The 18,392-nt window shown below is 35.0% G+C and overlaps 1 protein-coding gene across 2 annotated transcripts in view; it reads right to left on the minus strand.

The window, feature by feature from the left end:
- The window catches only part of LRCH2 (leucine rich repeats and calponin homology domain containing 2), a 108,815-nt gene extending 100,980 nt beyond the window's left edge, over positions 1 to 7,835 (minus strand). For both annotated transcript variants that reach the window (XM_023526453.1, XM_011386071.1), the window contains exon 1: positions 7,496 to 7,835. In XM_023526453.1, the coding sequence (XP_023382221.1) occupies positions 7,496 to 7,835 (340 nt within the window). The remainder of the gene's footprint in view (positions 1 to 7,495) is intronic.
- Positions 7,836 to 18,392: the final 10,557 nt, after the last annotated feature.

Consider the following 18,392-nt stretch of genomic DNA (forward strand, 5'->3'; position numbering starts at 1 on the left):
GAGGGAACCCTTGTGCACTCTTGGTGGGATTACACATTGATACAGCCACTATGGATAACAGTTTGGAGGTTCCTGAAAAAGTTTAAAATAGAACTAACTTTTGACCCAGCAATTGTACTTCTGGGTATTTATCAAAAGAAAACCAAAACACTAATTTGTAAAGATTTATGCACTCCTATGTTCACAGTGGCACTATTCAGAATAGCCAAGATATGGAAGCAACCTAAATGCCCATCAACAAATGATTGAATAAAGACGTTATGGTTCGTATATACAAGGGAAATTACTCAGCCATAAAAAAATATTCTCCCATTGCAATGACATGCATGTACCTAGAGATTATTATGCTGAGTGAAATAAGTCAGACAAAGATAAGTACCATATGATTTCACTTACATGCAGAATCTAAGGAACAAAAGTAACAAACTAAATGAAAACAGACTCACAGTTACAGAGGACAGTCTGGTAACTGCCAGAAGGGAGGGAGCTTGGGGGCTGAAGGAAAAGGTGAAAGGATGAAGTACAAATGAGTAGTTACAAAACAGTCAGGGGGAGGTAGAGTTCAGCAAAAGGAAGTATAGTCAATAGTATTATAATGGCTATGTGTAGAGCCAGATGGGTGATAGAGTAATTGGGGGGGGGGGTGCGTTATTTCATAAACTATTGTACAAATGTCTAACCAATGAACTGTATACCTGAAACTAATATAAAATTTTTTAAAAATTGCAAATTATATAAAGCATAGTGTATGTATTAGCTTGTTTTTACATTTTTTAAATGTTCAAGATAAGGAATAAGTAGTGTATTGTTAAAGAGCTAGCTTATAGACTCTAGGTTTATTAGTATCTACAGGTGACAATCAGGTTTGCATATATCAGAGAGTACTCTGCCTACAGTGTGAAGGACTAACTGGACTTGAAGCAAAAGTGAGGCAGAGAGATAACTCAGGAAAACTGCTAATGGGTCCAATTAAAGGTGAAGAGAAAAAGACCTGAACAACAATGGCAGTGAGACTAGACAGGAAGGAAGCAAGCCGATCTGAAAGCTATTCAAAGGGGTATGACCAACAAGCCTTAGTTCCTAACTAGATATAGAAAGGAATGGCTGGGAAGAGTCCAGAATCATACCCAAGTTGCTTGTCTGGGTGACCAGTGGGCCTAGGCGCAATAACAAGAGTGAGTTTATTTGTTTGTTTGTTTGTTTGAAGAGACTCTGGGATGTCAATATCCATGAGTAACTGTAAAAGCTGATCCTTCCTCCTGTGAGGCCCATCCTCCCTCTCCTTTATAAAGCTGTCTCTGATGTTCTACCAGCACCATCACAAGTCACTTCTCCTTCTGTGAACCTGCACTGCACTCTGTTCTCACTTATGACATTTATCTTACTCTAGTCCAGTGTTTCTCAATTTTGGCATCATTAACATTTTGAGCCAAATAAGTCTTTGTTGTGTGGGGCAGTTCTGTTTACTGTAGGAGGATTAGCAGCATTTCTGGCCTCTACCCAATAGATGTCAGTAGCAATACCAAGTTGTGACAATTAAAAGTGTCTCCAGACATTACCAAATATCCCCTGGGGACAAGTCTTCCCCTGGTTGCAAACCACTGATCTAGCTTATATAACAGATATGCGAGTACTTACACCACTCTGAAATCATAAATTCCTTAAAAGCAGCAACTTTACAACCTTATCTATATACATAAAATAGATATGACAAATCCATTCTTACAAGCTCATTAAGGTAGTTTAAGGAGACAATTATCTATGTTCAATGTACTATTTTTAATTTATAAATATCTTTAAAAGTAATTATTTCCTATTGACACAGGTATCCCCAATCGATTGGCTCAAAGTATTAAGGATTTACATATTGTAATTACAGTTTTAAAAAGGGAAAAATTTTAGGCCGCACTTCTCTTAGGGGCATAATCATTTAACAAAACCATTTTTGAGTGAAATCCAAATGCACAAATGTTCCAGAATCAGTCACTATAGAGTTCAAATAAAAGTTTATGCTGCAGTTATTTTATTTATGTCTCTTGTCACCTTGATTCTCTAATATTATACATAAAATTCTACTGAAAGAGACTGATGTAATTAATTTAAAGATAAAGTGGCAGTAATCTGTCACAAATTATAAAAGAGTACGCAGAATTAACAATTTCCACAAATAGGAAAGGACTTACTTCCCTATTTAGAAAAAAAAGTTTTCTTAAAAAATTTCATATCAAAAAATACATTAGAAAATATCCATTATATAATTATCCATTAGAGTCCATTGGCTGGTATTCTGTAAGTGGAATGTTATCAATTTATAATCTATTTGAAGTAGGAGAAATATAAAGATTAAATGTTAAAGTTTGATCTTTAGCAGACTATATGCACTAGTTTAAAGCAAGACTAAACACACTTAAATTATTGCTATAAAATCAACTTGTACAGTTTTCTTTTATTACATTAAATCATTCCCTGGAGTGTAAGGTATTTTTTTTTTCCTATAAATGTGAAGCAGACAAAACTTTCTGAAACTTTTCAAGAAATGATTAATAGTATTACAATGCTTTAAGAAATATCCAAATATACCCAAACTGTCTCTGCTAAGAGAAAACTAAATGATTTCCCCTTCTAGGTCAATCATGACATAAACAGTCTCTGTAGAATGAAGGTGGACATCACACAGTTTAAGCATCCCTTACAGTGGGCTACTGAAATGGACTTGGAGAATGAATGATATGCCCTTTTGCAAAGTTTCATTGTGCGCCTTGGAACTTAAACAGATACTACCTCCCAGAAAATCAATATGTGGTTAAGTCCTCAATTATTTGTATTTGTGAAAAGTATCCCTAGCATCATCTCTCATTTTGTCAATGAGGTTCTGGATTTTGCCCACCTTTATGCTTCTGGTGACAAATATGCAAATGATTCAGATTATATTACAAATAATCTAAATCAAAATATTAAATTTTAAACATTAAGCAAAATGTCCCTATGACCCTGATTCTGAAATATACCAACCAACCACTTCTGTTCTTTTGCCTGTCATACCATATATATGATCATTTTTTTCGGAAAACATGATAAGCTCATGTATTCCAAAAATAACTAATTTAGCTGCTTACCACACAGTCCTAACTCTAAAGTGTAACTTATGCTCCATACTGGTTCCTTAAAGTATTTTGCTTTACTGAGTACCTTTTCCATGCTCAAGCTTGTTTTCCCAGATGACACTGCCTCACTTCTTTAAGATTAAAGCTTAAAAAAAAAAAAGATTAAAGCTTAAGGCATTAATGTCCCCCAGACATCTACCTTCACCTTTCCAAAAGTCAAGTTACTCCTTCTTTCCATGGCTAACAGCTCTCTACCCTCTGCTTGCTTCCCTTGCCCTCAAATGAAGGTCCTCCCTCCTCTTGCATTTTAACACTAATTCTCTACCAGTCTTCTCCAGAGTCTCAGTATCTAAGGGTGTTTGAGAAAACAGAGTAAACCTTAGTTAACATTAGTCCTTAATACACAGTATCATTCTGCAACTGTCCCTCCTGCCTAAACAAAACTCGATCTTACAGTTTACCTCAAGAGTCAGGAAATACCTAACTTTATAGGAAGCTTTCTCAAACTAAGTTAAACCTCAATAAAATTAAGCCTTATTGCCAGAGTTCCTGATTACTTATCATACAGTTTATAGAAGTGTACAATTCTGAATAGTTATATATTTTTTAATTGTTACACATATAACTGAACACATTCAACTATTTTATAAACCCAAGGACAAGAACCATGTCTTTCTTTTCTATTGGCCACAATCATGTTTTCAAAGTTGGAGTTTAATTAATACTTGCTTAATTAATCTATTCTAAAATCATCAGAGAGGCATGAAGACAAGCTATACTACACATAAAACAAAACATACTGCACACATACTATATAACCTATGAAGTTAAACAAGCAATTATTTTTCAGAATAAATAATCTATGTGTTAGCGTAGTTTAGCGATAGCTTTGTTATAAGGAGAAAATGTGTTACAATGGAAATAACACTGGAATGAGTGCTAGAGTTGGAAAACCTATCCTCTGACCCACACTCTGCCACACAATAGCCATTTAACTTTGGGCAATCACTTAACTTCTCTCAACAAGGAGTAGTTTACTATGTACTCTGCTAAGCTCACAGGTTTATTATTACAATACAATAGGGTAATATATATTTTTGAATATATAAAGATTTATAAAGAATTTATAAATTTATAAAGAGCTGAATAAATGGTATTATTTTAGTGATGAACATACCCTCTAATTTAAGATAAACTTTGATAAGATAAAGAATGAGTATCAACAAACTGCTACTTACTGTCCATTTTCCCTCATAGCAAGGCTATTAATAAAGAAAACAAGATTTTGCTGCTGCATATTTTGGGGGCACTATATTCTTCATACAAATTTATCACACAGTATTAAATGTAAACCAGAATACTGCATGGAAACTGAAGAAACTATATAGCTTCCTAGTAAGTTTCTATCCATTATAGACATAATATGATGGGGAAAAAAATAGTCTCTGCTTCATACAAGTCTATTAAAAAGAATACTAAACTACAACTTGAACACTTAGTTCCAAGTTTGGGTTTTGACTCTTTTAACAAGTGGCTTTAAGTTAATCACTACACTTTTAGCAATGTTCTCAAACAAATATTTCTTGAGTACCTAAAAAATTAGCTATTTTAGTTTCTCAACCCTGACTGCATATAAGAAGAACCTGGGCAGACTTTTTAAAAAGTCTCTGAGTCCCTGAGATTCTGACTTAATTGGTCTGGGGTGGGGTCCAGGCATAAGTTTTTAAAAAAACTCTCCCTTGAGATTTTAATGTGTAGCTAAAATGGAGAACCACTGACTTATTTCATCCTATGTATATGTAAGGAACAGTAAAATAATGCAAAAAGCTCTCCATTTCCTTTGAAATTTATCAATTTCCCCTACGTATACATTTTTTAACCCAAACTCTCACCCCTTCGTACCTAGATTAACAGAATAGCTTCCTATTTTTCCTTCCTCCAGTCTCTTCCTAATCCAATAAACCATTATATGGTTGCCTAATCTGAAACATTATCCCACTTAGAGGGATTTTAAGTATGATTATCAACAAACAACTGTTTTCATCAAGAGATATACAATGTATACATGTAGTGTATGTTTGTGTGTATATGTCTATGTACCTATGTATAATCTCACAAACATGCCCTAGTTTCATCAGTTCCAGTGCACCTACCTTCATTTACACATAATGGATACTAATCTCTTTACATACAAAAATATTGCCCCTAAATAGTTCATGCTTGAATTTTGTCAAAAATAAATGGCAAATGATGCACTCACAGATTTCTCATTTAAATTGTGAAGTGTTCCATATATTCGATTGGAAAAAAAAAGTAAAGCGAAGTGGAATTATCTCAAAAACTCCTGTCACTGTAGACCCTGATAAAGTTTATGATGAATGAAGGCTTTACCAAGAACAAATATGGTTCTGGTTTCTCTTAATGCTTGCCTCGGAAAACCAAATGAAGGTTTAAAAGCCAAAGATTATAACCATATGATATTCATATTTATGAAAAATATTATCAAGTACAATATAAGCAATATATAACGAGAAGATTGACCAAGTATATGACTTATTTCCTGCCTTTAAGGAGCTCTCCATCTTCTCAGGCACAGCAAGACACAAATATAAGAGGAAAATAAAGCCAGCACTAGTAAAGTCGATAAGTATCATGGGAATGCAAAGAAACAAGAGACTGCTGCAGACTTAAAGGAGTTGAAGACAGCTTCTTAGAAAAGATAGGGCATGAATAGGAAAAAAGGAAATCCCACGCATGTGGATGACCTTCTAGAAAGATGAGGCAGAAATTCAAAAAATGTTTGAGGGACAGGGAGTTGACCTTGTTGGAACAGAGGGTTCTATGTAGGAGCTTTGGGTGAGGTAAGGTTGCAATAATAAATTGAAGTCAGACAGTGAAAGCCCTGAATGCCAAGGTAAGATGCTTAAATTTTACCTAGAAATAGAGTCTTTATAGATTATAAAGAACAATAAGCAAAACAATATATTCCTATAATGATGCAGACTTAAACCGTTTTTTTAAGCCTTTGATGAACACACCAAGTAGTGTATTGTCTTGCCAATATAGTCGAGAACACATGAACATATTGTTTAGGAAATCTGTTCAGAGTGAAGGAGTAAATACTCAAACATGCTTTCTAAAATACAAAAATCAGTGATCGATTATGTATTCATAGTCCTTAGGATAATTCCTAAAAGAATAACTGGGTGGAAGGCTTAAATTTTAGATTTTCTTCCTCTCCCCACCCTCCTCCAAACACATACCTTGATTTAATATCCAGAAGCTGAATACACTGAAATAGTGTTATTCTGAAAATAAGAAGTCTTTTATTGTTTCTTATTATGGGTGATTTTACTTACCATATCGTTTCAAAATTACTACATATATTAAAATAATGATTTGTCCATGATTTATTTCAGCAAAGCAGATGAAAACAGACATATAAATAGCAAATTTAAAGATTATGAAAAGCAAAGAAACCTTTTCAGAAGACCAAAAAACACCTAAAATAATCATTAGTTTATAAGGCAGAGGGGAAAGAGTGTGTTCATAAACAAAAAATGTTATCCACAACAAAGAGTACCAGAGAGTATATTAAGAACATTACAATAACCAGTTTCTCATCCAAAATTATAAGCCATTAACCCACAACTCTATACAGAATGGAGTTAATTGTTTCTCAAATTTGCCGTTAAATTTTTTGGCTATTTCTGCTATAAAAATTAAGACTAACAGAACTCAAAACGAGGATTCTTGCCCCTGGTAACCAGATATGCAAGTGATTGATGATTTAATTTGCCACTGCAGCAAATACTAATTTAAACACCGCTACCTTCTCAACATCAGGAAAATAAAAAAAAATCTCAGTCCTTAAGGCACAGATGACAAGAAGGCAAGAATACTCTAAAACGATTAAAACACACAAAATGAGAACATAGAAAGACCGTAGTAATACTGCTGCTGTACAATGAAAAGAGATACACCGTTCTTGAAGGCACGTATGCCTTTAAGGAATATATAGATTATGATTCTATGCATTGTCTTTTTGATGGGAACATCTAGGAGAGGTGGCAGACGTGCATTAAAGAAAGTGTTAATACCTCTCTCCCCACCCTTTACTGGGGAAACTCGCTTTAACAATGCTTCTTCACCCCTCACATCCCACCTGGTTTCCATACATCCTTCAATAAGCATTCCTTCCCTGCCTCCACTATTCCCTTCTCTGCCCCCTCTCATTCGGAACAGGCTGCTCAGACTTTGTCAGTCTCACCGCCCCCGCGCACCCGCCCAGACTAGCAGAATCCAACAACGCAGCCACGCAGCCACCCACACCCTCCACCTCCTTGTTCTTGGCCCAGCTTCTCCTCACCACCCCCACCCCATCCTGTCACCTGCTTGGGTGGTGTCGGTCAGGTCGTAGCCGCTGCCCGGGAAGTCTCGGAGTTTCCTACCACTGAGACTCAGGATGCCGGAGTTGCCCGCCTCCTCCAGGGCCCGGTCCATGCTCCTTGCGGTGTGTTGAGGCTGCAGGCTCCCCAGGTTCCACTGCGGCCCGTTGGGGAACGGCTGACCGAAAAGAGTCGGTACCGGGATGGGCACCACCAGGGTCCCGCCGCCGCCCCCCGCTCCGGCTCCACCACCTCCTACGGCCGCGCAACCGCCACCGCTACTTCCACCTCCACCACAACCGCCGCCCCCACTGTTACCACCACCTCCCTGACTCGCCGCCATGTTTCTGGGAGAAAGAATAGCCCCCGACAATACTCTCAGCTTGTGCCGTGACTGTAGGGTGTTCTTAGGACGCATGCGCAGGCGGGGGAGGGGGCGAGGTAGAGGGGGAAGGAAACGGGCGGGCTTGAAGGAGATGTTGAGTAGAGAAGAGACGGTGTTGAAATATGCAAAACCCTTGCTTTGTGAAATGTGTGATCGGAGGAAGGATGCTAAAACCCAGTTCCGCTGCCTTAGGTACCAAAACCTTGCGAGGCGACACTAGCTTAATTATAGGTCATTTGGCGATATGTCCTCAAATCTCTAAGTTGCCTCACTTTTTTCGTTCTGCGGAACAAAGGCAAATATACTAGGGATGAAAGGGATTCGTTTCAGAATGTATTGAAACAGCATTTAGGACTATCAGCGTCTTATTAAAACGCTTACCGCAAATGCCTCAGGAATTGTTTACCCGTGTTAGTAAGGAAAAAAACGTTGAGGAGCGTTTGGGGAGGAAAATTGGTGCAGATTTTAGTTTTAAGCTTGTATGAATTCTGCCATAATTTAGAATTCCAAAATAAGAAAAGACTTTTCAAATGTTTTCAAGGAAGCCTCTTGTTTCAGTGTGTGTGGGCCTCAGCCAAACTGCTGCCTTCCAAAACTTGGAAAAGTTCTCTGCATTCTGTTCAATCACTATTTGAAATTGCGCCAAGATCGCCAAAATATCTTGAGTTTCTTCTCATCATGTCAGTATTGCTGATGGAAAGCTATTTAATCATCAAACAACCTTAAAGTTTATTTTTGAAATACAGGTTTTAATTTTAGGCGGAATTCTGAAGGTTTAACACTGGGGATATGAAGTTAATCAATCTTGCATTTTAGGAGTTCATTCTCAGAACTTGAACCCAACCATTCAAGACACTACCACCACACCACCACCACTCAGAGTTATTAAAATCTTTTTCCAAACAGAGACTCATGGACATGGACTATACACTAATGGTTACCAGAGGGTAGGGGTGGGGGGAGGGGGGAGGTAGATGGGGTAAAGGGAGTCAAATATGGGGTGACAGAAATATAACTATGGGAGGCGAACACACAGTGTAAATATATATATGCCTTACTGTTAAAGTGTACGGCTGAAACATTGGATTTCATTAACCAATGTCACCATTAAAAAAATTAATTAATTTTTAAAAAAATCTTTTTCACTGATAGCCAGTAAAATTACCAAATAAAACTAACACAATGCTTGGGCACATTCAGTTATCATTAATTTGAATATTGTATGCATTGCTTTTACATCCATTTCGATTTGAACAATCTGTCAACAATCTCATTTTCTCAGCAAAATCTCCAGGAAAGTTTACCTACCATAGAGTCTACTCTGGGGGAAAAACAAAAACAAAAAAACAGGAAAGAATTACAACTTGTCTAAATTGCTTTGTGGCCATACAAGTTAAATAAATGATTATGTTGCAAGAAATTACATTTGCCATATGCATGACCCACAGAAGGAACAAACTGAGAATCAGACCTTAAAATGAATTAGCAAGTAAAATCATTCTTTAAACCCACTGGTGTCAGAAAGGAATGTTGTACCTTATATCTCATCTTCCTTATGTCGAAAATCAAATGAAGTATCAACTGAGAACTTGCAGAATGGAGAGGAGTGAGAAGGGAAACTAAATTTATTACAGAAAATATTAGAAAAAGAACTATTTTAATAATTAACCAATAAGAATTTCTGTGATTATTTAAAACAATGTGTTACAATCCAGGAGAAGTATGCATCGGGATCAGACTACTTGTCAAGTGAAAAAGTCCATGTACTACCAAATTTAAAAAGGAAAGTAACCTTTCAAAGAATTAAAAGGTAGTCTAAGTAAGAAAAATGGGAAATCTACAAAATAAGCTAGCTATACATGAAAATCAGGCAGAATAACACATTTGAGAAGAACACCAAGGCCATAAGGAATGTTAAAAGATAAACTGAGGTATGTTAAAATTTTTAAGAGTTTATTTGACCATTTACCTATTGGAATTGGGCAGTGTTAGAACAGAAGTGGCTATGAGCACTCTGCCAACAGGAACCAGAAGAATGACATAGAGAGAAAGTAAGAAAGGAAAGAAAGAAAATTATTTAATTGGCTATAGCTAAATGCCTAGTTGGCTCTTTATGATTGCTTGTCATTTGCATTTTGATTTCATAACTTTGAGGTATTTACTATAGACTTAGAATTTGGTTTGCTTATGTATGCCATCACCGCATTAGAGCCACATCAGTCTAATGACCTCCTTACTTTATCAATTTAACAGGACATAAAGGGTTTAGAAGAAAGAGCATGAAATTTAGGAATTTGTTCCAAACCTTTAATTGCCTTTGCAATACTAGGAGAAGAGACTTTAAATCTCAGTTTCTTCATAAGTAACACTAGAAAATAGTAATAATAGGTAAATGTTGCTTACTGTTCACTGGAATTGTTCTCATTGTTTTACATATATTAAGTCATTCAATCTTCATAACAATCCTGTAAAAAAAATACTATTCTTCTTCTATTTTATGGATGAGGAAAAGTAGTATATACCCCATAAAAGATTGTTGCAAGAATAAATTAGATCATAAATGTAAAGTGACCCCACAATATCTGACATTCATTCATTCATTAACATTTAATAAATATTTATTGAGCAATTACTCTTTGCCAAGGACTATTCTCTGTGCAAATAATAATAAAGCATTAGGTGCTTCATAAATATTAGTCTTTTTACTACACCCCTGCCCCCTCAAGAAAGAAAATAATAAAGAATATACAAAATAGAGGAAGCCAAAAGAAAAATTAGTTAATTCCTTGATAATTGTAGGCAAAGAGATATCTCACATATTGCATGAATTTTTTTATTTCAGTCTATACTAGAGGATATTTTACAATGATTACCAGTTAGATGTTATTCCTGATGTGGTCACATCAGTAATTGGTTAAATTACAGTCACTACTCAGAATTACAAGCCAAACTTAGAAAATGAATGTTGATAAACCACCAGTATTAGATGACATATATTAAAATTACAGAAGGAAAACAAGTGGTTTTAAACAAAATTTGGAACATCTATTAAATAAAGCACTGGTAGGCTACAAATGTGTTTTGTATTCAAAAGAACTCTAGAGGAGACTTCTGAAATTCCAGGACAGTTTATAGTCACCACTATTCCAATCAATCAATTTGGTAGTTATCCAACATTTATAAATAATATAGAAGAGGCCAGTCACAGTTTAAAGCTCCAAATTTTTCTATTAGAGGTCAAGATCATTGGGATAAGACTACAGGATGTTCTTATCAGTCTGTAAATAAATCAAAAGTGAGGTATGTTTTATCTCAGGATCTAGAACAAGGCAATGACCTTGGAGTTTAAATAGATCAAATTATAATATGATTTTTTTTTTAATCCTTATCAGGATTCAGGAAAGAACCATGGGAGTTTCTGCCATTTGTTCTTTAAAAACATCAGCTCAATTAAATGCTAAATTCCAGGGGAGGGAGGTACAATGAAATGTTAAGTACCATCAAGACATATCAGAAACCCTAAAAAATGTTAATCTACACCATACTGAACTATTCCACAGATGCTGCTAGAATGAGACGTGCAGTTCTGCTCACTCCAATCTCAGCACAAGTCCTAAATTAGTCAAAGCCCTGAGAAGTACAACTAAAATGATTAGAGAAATGAGGGAAGGGAAACTGACTTGGCCCTCATCTCTCTAGTAAGTTGATCTTAAGTCCCTTCCCAAACCCCTGTTCTGGCATGGGACCTTCAGAGGACTATATATTGTTATTTTAGCATAATTTATAGCACATGACATCCCCATCCTCCTTCCTTTATTTGTCCTTGGTTCTAACCTTGCTGATGATCCTTTGTACTGCTTTGACTAATCCCTAACAAACTCATTAATTCGAAAGTTAATATTTATTAACGTAAAAGGATTTGGACAAATGTATGAATGATCACTATTACTTAAATAGTAGCAATGACATACGTAATCTTCAGTGTTAATGTCAATGAGCACTAGTATGTTCTATTTTTTAGAGTCCCTGCTATGACACCTACAAAACATGAGATAGACAAGTCAATTAACTTCTCAGAGTCTCAGATTTCTCATCTATAAACCTGAGATCATAACATTATTAGCTATCTCATAGGATTGTAGTGAGGATTACATGAGATCATTATATAAAACACCTAGTATATTATAATGGTTATTGCTATATTATAATGGTTATTGTTATCTTTTTTCTAGGTTCACTTTACCAATAGACCAATGAGGTCAGTGAACTATGAATTATCAGCATGGCGATTCATAAATTCCTCTGCTCTATTGTGCTACCAGTACTAATAGATGTTTTCCTCTGTAGGGCTGTTGAAGTTACATCCTTATTAACTCATCCCAAGTTTCTGTCCTCTCCTAACTTCTGTGTTTCCACTATGACCTAGTAACCTGATTTTAATTCCTGCATACTGTTTCTAATGCAATCGCAGATTTTGTCCTCTATGTTTATAGTATGTTTACCTGATATCATGAAATCCATTTAAATATCTGTTCCAAGTCCTCCTTATAAATGTTTTGCTTTGTATAAGTGACACAGGTCTGTTAAAAATCCTGAAGAGCTTTTTTATTAGAGTACATGGTATATAAAAGATACAGATTGCTGAATTTTGCTAGTTAAGCTGGGCCAAAAGAAAGTAAATAAAATATCACATAAAATTATTAAAACTGTTATGCCCAATTAGAAAACATATGGTTGAGGAAGATTTTTTAGACTTCTTTAGTATTACAATGGAAAGTCTTCTCTTTACATATAACAATGAAAACATGCCATATGCCTTTTGGGCAAGCTTGTCTTGTATAATTACCTTTCTTTTCTTGCAGTATGTGAGAGAGAATGACGAAATAGGGCCTTTTCAAGCAAAATCCAGATTCCTAAAAGGAAAACCTAAGCCACTATCATGCTACCTTAAAGAGGCTATACCTGTGAGAGAGAAAAAAAAGACGTTAATGGAATTTCAGTAAGGTATGTTAAAGAAATTATGGCAATCAAACTAGATTAAAACTCCAGGAGAAAATGTAAATCTCAGAGGGTTTAGATTCTCTATTTCTTTAAACAGAATGAGATAAAAACATTTGGACCAAAATCTGTATATAAAATCAAGGCTGGAATGAAATGGCGAAGAATCGAGTTGGGAACCTATCAAAATCTAATTATATTTGTTTACCTTAAGTTTTGCCTCAAGTCTTCATCGTTATATATCATTTATTTCATGTAAAGTGCGGCTGTTTTACAGGTTTATGTTTTTTGTTTTCTCTCTCTCAGTCAAATAAACATACTATATAAATCTCTGTGGGATTGTGACTGAGGTGAGTCTGTGGGCCTGGTGGCAGTGTATCCAAAATATAAGGTTATTTGGCAGGCAGGGTGGGTGGATTTGATTGATGATGAAATTTCTTTTAAAGACTGAATCTTTAAACCTGAAGCTTTAAAGTGATGACTGGGTCACACCTGACCCTAAAATCCAATGTTTCTCTCTATGTGGAAACAAGACTATTTCTTCTTGACTATGATCATGATCATGACCCCAGTTAGCCTATTTGTAGGTTGTCAGAAGAAAGGGTCAAAGTTCTGTTCCTTAAACAAGAGAGTGTGGCATCAAATATGCGAGATATTTTAGATATGTTTTGTTCTGGTGAAGCAGTCGGAAATTTCAGTTTTCACTAACCTTAAAGATTTTGGTTGGCAATGATAACCCTCAAGAAGATATTTATTTCTGCTTAGGTATTTTGCCTACAATTATGGTATGATTCCACGAAGCAAGAGAAAATCTGTGAGTTGTAGTTAATAGAAGAAACTAACAAACTTTCCCTCTGCTCTGTAGTTTTAAAAGTCTATTAATTAAAGCAGCTAACCACAGTCATTAAATAATGGAGTAAATAATTATAAGGTACTAATTAATAAACGATTAGGTTATCCTTGATGACTTCATCGCTTCCATTTTGTATATCTTAAACATTCCTTAATAAACCTTCATTTTAATACCTCTACTTAGATTAAAACTTTTTTTTCAATATGCATACATATAGTTCCAGAGGACTATAAAATTTTCTTATCTGGCAATGGCTTCTCCTACTGGTCATAGGAAATAGCCTTTTGTTAGATTGGCGAAACTAAAGACATAAATATACCATACTGTTTGGCTACTAGCATCATCTTCACTGTAATAACCTTAATTTAAGTCACTATCTTCTCTGAACTACTACAGTAGCCTCGTTACTGTCCTTTCTGCTTCTACTACTCTTAATAATTATGTAGCCCTGAGCATGTACCTTAGCATCTTAGTGCCTCTGTTTTCTCACCTGAAAAATGGGGATGATAATACTACCTACCTTATAGGGATGTCATGAGGATTAGAATTACATAATTCATGAGAGCATCTAGAAGAACATCTAGCACATAGTAAGTACTCAAAGAACATTAGCTAGTATCGTTATCATTATTGTTCTCATTAACATACTCTGCTTGCTAGAAATATTTAGCACTGAAAGGTAAATTATCTCTTAATTAAACAAGAGTTATGCGAGGTAGGCATTATTATTATCTTTATTTTATAAGTGAAGAAACCATGGTTCAGAGAAATTAAATAAGTTATCCAAGGTCTCATCTATAATTATTTGTACACAAAATACAATAGAACAAAAAAAATCTACAAGAACAAATAAGTCAATTTGACAAAGTTGCAGGATAGAGGTACAAAAGAACTATATAGTGAAAAATTAAATAAGACATAAATAAATGGAGAGATGTATCATCTTCATGAATAAATGGAGAGATATATCATCTTCTTGGGTTGAAAGGCAATAAGGTCAGTTCTCCCAAAGCCTCTGCAGGCATTTTTGTAGAAACTGACAAACTAATTTTCAAATTCATATGAAAATACAAAGGATCTAGAATAGTGAAAACAATTTGGAAAAAGAAAACAAAATCAAATGACTAATACTACCAAAATTCAAGGCTTACTACAAAGCTACACTAATTAAAATAGTGTGGCACTGGTGTAAAGGTAAAGAAATAAATCAATGGCACAGAAATAAAAGTCCAGAAATAAACGTATACACATGGACAAATGGCTTTTAACAAAGGTGTAAAGACAAGTCAGTGGAAAAAATACAGTTTCAACAAATGCTACTAGCACAATTGAATATCTATATGCAAAAAAGACAAACTTGGATCTGTACCTCACATCACATGTAAAAATTAACCAGTAATGCATTATAGACTTAAATGTAAACCTAAAAGTTAAAATAAAACATAGGAGAAAGTATTTGTGGCTTTATTTAGGCAAAAATTTCTTATGTATGACATCAATAGCACAATCCATGAAAGAAAAAATGGTAAATTGCACTTCATCAAAATTATAAATCTCTGCTTCTTTGAAAGACACAGTTAAGGGAATGAAAAGACAAACCACGAAATGAGAGAAAATACTTTCAAATTATATATATGATGAAAACTTGTATCTATATTGTGCATATAACTTTCCTGAGCTATGAATCACAAGTAATAAAAAGAAAAAAAAACTCAATAAAAAAATGAGAAAAAGATTTGAACATTTCACCAAAGAAAATATATGGATGTCAGATAAGCACATGAAAAATAAAACTATGAGATACTAATACACACCGATTGGAATGGCTAATATTAAAAAGATTGACCATAAAAGTGTTGACAAGGATGTGAAGAAACTGGAACCCTCACACACTGCTATTGAAAATGTAATGTAATAAAACCACTTTGGAAACAGGATGTCAATTTCATTACATGTTCAATATACACTCATCATATGATCCAGATATTTCACTCCTAGGTAATTCATATATCTTCCGATTTTACATATTTGACACCTTTTAACACATCTACCACCTTCCTAACCCCCCTACCATCTGGTAACCACTAGTCTATTGTCCATGTCTATGAGTCTCTGTTTGTTTGTCCTGTTCATTTGTTTCTTTTAGATTTGTATTCCAAATATAAGTGATGTTATGTGGTTTTCAACTTTTTCTGTCTGGCTTATTTCGCTTAGCATGATTATCTCAAGGTCCATTCATGTTGTTGCAAATGGCAATATTTCATCTCTTTTTACGGCTGAGTAATATTCCATTCTATATATGTACCACTGCTTCTTTAGCCAATCATCTATCATAGGACACTTCAGTTGCTTCCATGTCCTGGCCACTGTGAATAATGCTGCTATGAACATTGGTGTGCAAATATCTTTTGAGATATGGATTTTCAAGTCTTTGGGGTAAATACCCAGTGGAAGGATTGCTGGATTATATGGTAAATCGATTCTTAGTTTTTTGAGGAAACTCCATACTGTTTTCCACAGTGGCTGTACCAATTTGCAATCCCACCAGCATGTATGAGGGTTCCTTTTTCATCACATCCTCTCAAAAATCTGTTATTACTTGTCCTGATGAAAACAGCTATTCTAACAGTTCTGACATGGTATCTCATTGTGGTTTCTTTATTTGCACTTCCCTAATAGCTAGCGATGTTGAGCATCTTTTCACATGTTTGTAGGCCATTTGCATGTCTTGGAGAGAGAAGTGTCTGTTCGGGTCCTAAGCCCATTTTATGATCGGATTGTTTGTTTTGTTGTTGTTGTTGTTATAGAATTGTATGAGTTCTTTGTATATTTTGGATATTAAACCCTTATCAGAGGCATTGCTTGCAAATACCTCCTCCCATTTGAATGGTTGTCTATTTGTGTTGTTGACGGTTTCTTTTACTGAGCAGAAGCTTTTTAGTTTGGTGTGCTCCCATTCATTTATTTTTGCTTTTACTTCCCATGTCTTTGGGAAGTAAAGACCTTACTTCCCAGGTCAAATTCATAAAATCCTCTTTAAGTCCAAGGTCCTTGAGTTTAGTTCCTATGTTTTCTTCTATGCATTTTATTGTTTCAGGTCTTATATTCAGGTTCTTCATCCATTTTGAGTTAATTTTGATGTGTGCTGATAGACAAAAGTCTAGCTTCATTCTTTTCAGGTGGCCTTCCAGTTTTCCCAGCTCCATTTACTGAAGAGGCTTTCCTTTTTCCTTTTTGGCTTTTTGTCGAAAATTATTTGCCCATATAAACATGGATTTACTTCTGGACTCTTGATTCTGTTCCACTGGCCCATGTGTCTGTGTTTCTGCCCATACCAAGCTGTTTTGATTACTGTCGCTTTGTAGTATAATTTGAAATTGGGCAGAGTGATGCCTCCAGCCGTGTTCTTTTTTCTCAGGATGGCTTTGGCAATTAGGGATCTTTTCTGCTTCCATACAAATCTGATGATTTTTTTGTTCCATTTCTTAAATAAATACCAATGGGATTTTGATGGGGATTGCATTAAATCTGTATAATGCTTTAGGTAATAAGGTCATTTTAACTATATTGATTCTTCCAGTCCAAAAACATGGAATATCTTTCCATTTCTTTGTATCTTCTTCGATTTCTTTTAATAGAGTCTTATAGTTTTAATCTTATAGGTCCTTCAATTGTTTCATTAAATTTATTCCTAGGTATTTTATTCTTTTTGTTGCAATTGAAAAAGGAATTATTTTTTCCACTTCTTTCTCTGACACTTCATTATTAGATTATTATTAAATCCATAGGGAAGCTATGGATTTTTGAATGTTGATTTTGTGTCCAGAGACTTTACTGTATTTGTTTCTTGTTTCTAGTAGTGTTCTTGTGGAGTCTTTAGGGCTTTCTATATAGAGAATCATGTCATCTGCAAATAATGATAGTTTGACTTCATTTCCTATTTGGATGCCTTCTATATCTTTCTCTTGCCTGATCGTACTTGCTGGGACCTCTAATGTTGTATAGAATAGCAGTGGCAATCGTGGACAACCTTGTCTTGTTCTTGACCTTAGAGGGGAGATGTTTAGTTGTCACCATTAAGTATAATGTTGGCTGAGGATTTGTCATATATGGCCTTTATTATATTAAGGTACTTTCCTTCTATACCAATCTGTTAAGTGTTTGGATCCTGAATGGATGCTGTACTTTGTTGAAAGATTTTTCTGCATCTATTGATATGATCATATGATTCTTATTTTTTAATTTGTTTATATGGTGTATCACATTAATCGATTTGCGTATTTTGAACCATCTCTGTGCCCTGGGATGAAGCCCAGTTGGTCATGGTGTATAATATTTTTAATATATTGCTGTATTTGGTTCGCAAGTATCTTATTTAGGATTTTTGCATCTGTGTTTGTGAGAGATATTAGTCTGTAGTTTCCTTGTTTGTGTTATCTTTACCAGGTTTTGGTATCAGGGTAATATTGGCCTCATAAAATGAGTTGGGAAGTATTGGCTCCTTTTTGATTTTTTTGGAAGAGTTTGAGGAGAATAAGTATTACGCCTTCTTTGAATTAGTGGTGGAATTCACTGGTGAAGCCATCTGGGCCTGGACTTTTCTTTTGGGTAGGTTTTTGATGATTGTTTCAATTTCCATACTGCTGATTAGTCTATTTAGATTT

This window comes from Pteropus vampyrus, unplaced genomic scaffold, assembly GCF_000151845.1.
Source record: "Pteropus vampyrus isolate Shadow unplaced genomic scaffold, Pvam_2.0 Scaffold894, whole genome shotgun sequence".
In the NCBI taxonomy this organism is placed as follows: domain Eukaryota; kingdom Metazoa; phylum Chordata; class Mammalia; order Chiroptera; family Pteropodidae; genus Pteropus; species Pteropus vampyrus.